We start from the raw sequence: 4,363 nt of genomic DNA, 5'->3' as shown, positions 1-4,363 counted from the left end.
CTGAATCTCGCGGAAAAATAAGTGGGTGATGTCAGCAACGACGTCGCTCGCGCGGGAGGCGGCGTGAGTTCGATCCCTGGTGCCGGCAAAATATGCAGGCACAGTGGAACCTCGACTTACGAGCTTGATCCGTCCCGGAGGGTCGTTCGTGAGTCGAGACGTTCGCAAGTCGTAACCGAATTCGTGGCCCGAGCACTAGCTGACTCGGACACTCCTTTCGAGCAGAGCGGTCATGTTTGTCACAATCGGAATGCTCTCTATGCAAGCCGGGTTTCGATAAAGAGATTTACATGATTTTGTCATATTCAGTTTACTGAAGCGTTCATTACTCCGATCCACGTTCGCAACTCGAGACAGTTTCATTCAGAACGGAACGTCCGTAAGTCGAGGCGATCGCAAGTTGAGGTCTCACCAGGGCCGCAGAGAGAAGTTCTCGGCCCGGGGGGGAATTCGGACAAGGGCCCCTCCCGATCATGGTGTGGGATCTGCCGCTAGAAAAAAGATGCGACAAATGGGTCAGAGCAGCAGTTTTCCCACAAGTGAAGCCCCTTGGAGAATGATGATGACTGATCGCCGCAGTCAGGGACCAGCAGAAACAATATCAGCTTCATGTGTTGAATACCTTGGAAACAATGCACTGACCCGCCAAAGTCCACTGAGGAATGTTTTTTTTAAATGAAAACTCCTGCCAATCTACATGAAAAGAGCGCGCGGTAGCCGTTCGCGTGCACCGATCGTCTGTGACGTCATTTCTCGTTGGTGTGACTCATGGAGACTGAAGAACTCGGGGGGCAATCGGTTTGCTCGGTGCGTGGAAGGGGGCTACTCTGAACAGTCTCGTGGATGCCGATTGGAGGCGCTTACCACGAGCCTATATGGTAGGCTGATCCCAGAAGGACATACCGGGCAAGTTCTTGCAGATCGGTGCCAAAGGTCCGTCAAGACAGACCCATTAAGTCCCATTTGAGTAATAATGACACTTCCCCCGTCGATGCCGTGTGCATTGCCTGGACGGGGAAAGGGTCAGTTACGCTAGGATCAGCCACGAGCAAATGGCGATCTTGCCCGGACGAGAAGGATGATCCCGTGTTCGAGACTCCCTCAAATAGGAGAGGCGGAACGCGCCGGAGCATTCAGTCCAGAGACAGCGCTTGGTTCGTCTCGTTTGTGGAACAGAATTCTTCATTCCAGAATCCGCTCAGCCGCATTGTGAAATTTTTCGTGAATGCGGTGACAGAGCCCGAGAAGAGAGCTGACGATGAGCACATCGTCTGCGATCGTCAACGCGGACAAATCGCCGGAGCCTGTCGGCGAAACACTCGGTAAGCCAATAACTGCGGTATCCACTGTGCTATTTACGAGAGGCGAACGACAGTGCCGGCTTATTCCACGGCCAGCCGTCTTGACTCTCTCCGGACGTTTGCTGAGCTCTTAGGAGATCCAATATCTCCCGTTTCGATGTTCGTAGGATCCGCGGACGAAAGAGCTAGCTTACAGAACCCTATCAACCGCCTTCTCCTGCTAAACACACACGCAATCATGGTGAGAGGATGCCGGGATCTTCCTTGGAATAGCTCAAGCTCCTGTTTGAATCGGGGCGGAGCGGTTTGTCATCCACGTGTAGCTGTCTGTCTGGGCCGGAATGCTTGTGTTTGAAAACTCCGCGGAAGCACCTTGGCAGGCTGAATCTTGTCCCAGCGCCAAGCGCCTGCTCGGGTCCCGAACCTCGCCGCTTCGACTGCCGACCGATGGAACCGCTCCTCATGGTGAGAAGCGAGGCGATCGACGGTCAGCATTCCCCCGACAGAAGTCTGCCGGAAATGAGCGCCTCCGGGAGCGTGGAGAGGAACGAATAGTTTAAAACGCTCGATTGAGGTCATGGTCCACGGGGGAATAATCATCCAGCCAGCCGGTTCGAAGATTCAATGAGCGAATCTCACTCAGAGACAAGTTCTCGAATTCGCCGTCTGTAGGCTCTCTCAGCCCGATCCTACTGGATTTTTTTTCGCCCTCTCCCTCCAGCCCGTCGGTGAGGGGTCCGACTTGTCTGTGGCGGCGCCAGGGCGCGCAAGTTCGCGGGGGGACTCGATCGGCCCGGGAGTGCACGTACGCAGCGCGCAGAATCCTCCCACCCAGCTGGCTATCTTTCGCTGGGAGGGACCAGAAGGGGCTCTGAAGCTTCCACGCCGCTGGAGAGGAACAGCGCGCCTGCTCTGATCATACATACAATCCAATGGAGAAAATCCATGCCAATCGGCTAATCTACTGTCGGATCCTCCTACGACTCTCCCCTAAATATTCCAGAAGACGGTTCGCACACTGACGAGTGCACAAGTGACTTGGCTGTCAAGGTCGGGAGTACCTATGACGAGGACGATGATCCTAAAAACTGCCGGTACACAACCACGAAGAGTAATCTCTGGGACAGACTGTTCTTTGGATTTCTCACTCGGTGAGTATCATGTGACAGTTGATCATCTGCCTGACAGTTGATCGCTGAGGCAGAGAGCGCAAATCGACTCTCCCATATTCAGAACCTATGGGAGCCAATCCGTGCCGAATGCATGCTACCAGGATTCCCCCGGTTTGTCTCTGGAACCGAATCGCCCTAATAGGAACCCGAGTGCAGACTGACGGGGAACGGTCCTGTAAATTTCAGAGTCGTCCTCCGGGGCGCGAGGCATCAGCTCGAAGCGAAAGATCTCCTTCCTTTGCACACGTTGTTCACAGCCAAAGAGACGGCTGCTAGAATCCTGCGTCTATGGAACAAGAGACATGCGAGAAAAAGACCACAAAACGCCGATGAGTGCGTATCTGTCCTTTCAAGCTTATAGGAAACGTTATCGAGATTTCGGCAGTGACCCCATCGTCGGGTCGGGAATTCGGATTCGCGTTCGGGAAACCTTCTCATTGCCTTGTTTCAGAGAAACTCCCGAGACGGATGACGCTACCCTTATCCGCCCTGAAGGCACGAAGAAGTCCGTCAGCATGTTTTCCGTTATATTTGTAGCCTTTTGGGCTGACTTACTCTTCGCAGCCATCTTGTATTTCCTCGCTTCGTTCGTGTTTTTGGTCCCACCGTTCCTCATTGGGTGAGTAAGACACCAGAAACGATCCCCGTGTATCCCGCCGATCGTCATGATGAATTGAAACGATCCCGCATTCCAGGAGCCTGGATGATTTCTTGAACAAGAAAAACCCGCCAATGACAGAAGGTCTCTACATCGTGGGAGTACTCTTAGCATCCCAACAAATATTCTCGATCTTGCGGTCGCACACTTTCGGCACCCTATTCAATGTGGGCATCAAGCTCAAATCGGGCTTATCATCTGCAATATACCAAAAGGTTCGACAAGAGAAGAGCTCCTCCGGAGCTGCTGTATTTCGACCTCCTCCTAAGTCACGTTATCGAAGAGATTAGCTCCAGAAAAAGTAAGATCCCTTTCTCCTATCAGTGTTTAAGACTGTCATCAAAGTCTTCGAAAGAGTATCCGACCGGCGATATAGTGAGTTTGATAACGATCGATGTCGACATCATCCAATGGGCTATGATTCAGTCCAATTATGCCTGGGGAGCGCCCGTATCGGTGAGTTACAAGAAGTCGAGACATTCGGGATGGGACTTTCAGCGTTCCGTGTTTGTAGAATCCTTCCGATTGAGAAACCTTCTCTATCCAGGTAGTATTGACCTTCGCCCTCATATACCAATACCTCGGGGTATATTGCTTGGCTGGGGCGCTTGCGATCGTGGCATTCACGCCCGTGATCGTCCTCATGACGAAAATCGAGAGCGCTCTGCAAACGAAACACATGAAGAAGAAAGATCAGCGAATCGAGATGGTGACTGAGGTTTTCAACAATGTCAAGGTAAACTCCTTGGGGGTCACGTGGAAGAGCTCATGAATCCACAAACGCTGGAGGACGGCAAACATTCATCGCTCCGAAATTCGCAGGTCATCAAATTGTATGCTTGGGAGAACTCTTTCATGCAAAAAATTCGCAAGCTCAGAGACCAGGAATCCCGGCTGATGTACATTTTTCTCGGAGCTAGCAATGCATTCGGATTCACTTGGAATTGTTATCCGTTTTTCGTGAGTAATCCCCCACGCGAATCACGTTTCGATCTGGAGAGTCATTGACACAGTTTCACGATCTCAACCTTGCTTCCCGAAGGTTTCGACGGCGGCGATTGAGCCTACATGTTCTTGAACAAGAAAGGCGTCCTCAACCCCAACGATCGTCCTGGTTTCGATCGCATATTTCAATTCTCTCAGGGACGATCTGATCATGTTTCCGTATTCGGTCTCCCTACTGGCCAAAGCTTTCGTGTCAATGCGGCGGATTCGAGACTTTCTCGAAGCCG

General features: G+C 52.1%; 1 protein-coding gene across 1 annotated transcript; it reads left to right on the top strand.

Moving 5' to 3' along the window:
* Positions 1-1,131: 1,131 nt before the first annotated feature.
* LOC100899907 (canalicular multispecific organic anion transporter 2-like) lies at positions 1,132-4,091 on the top strand (the record flags this gene model as incomplete). The annotated part of the gene is made up of 8 exons (XM_018641897.1): positions 1,132-1,322; positions 2,305-2,452; positions 2,660-2,806; positions 2,925-3,092; positions 3,169-3,346; positions 3,456-3,587; positions 3,679-3,867; positions 3,954-4,091. Coding segments are annotated over exons 1-8 (1,164 nt in total), but the record flags the coding sequence as incomplete, so codon positions are not given.
* Positions 4,092-4,363: the final 272 nt, after the last annotated feature.

Source organism: Galendromus occidentalis, unplaced genomic scaffold, assembly GCF_000255335.2.
Source record: "Galendromus occidentalis unplaced genomic scaffold, Mocc_1.1 scf7180000076381, whole genome shotgun sequence".
NCBI classification, from domain to species: domain Eukaryota; kingdom Metazoa; phylum Arthropoda; class Arachnida; order Mesostigmata; family Phytoseiidae; genus Galendromus; species Galendromus occidentalis.
This window is presented reverse-complemented; position numbering and strand designations above follow the sequence as displayed.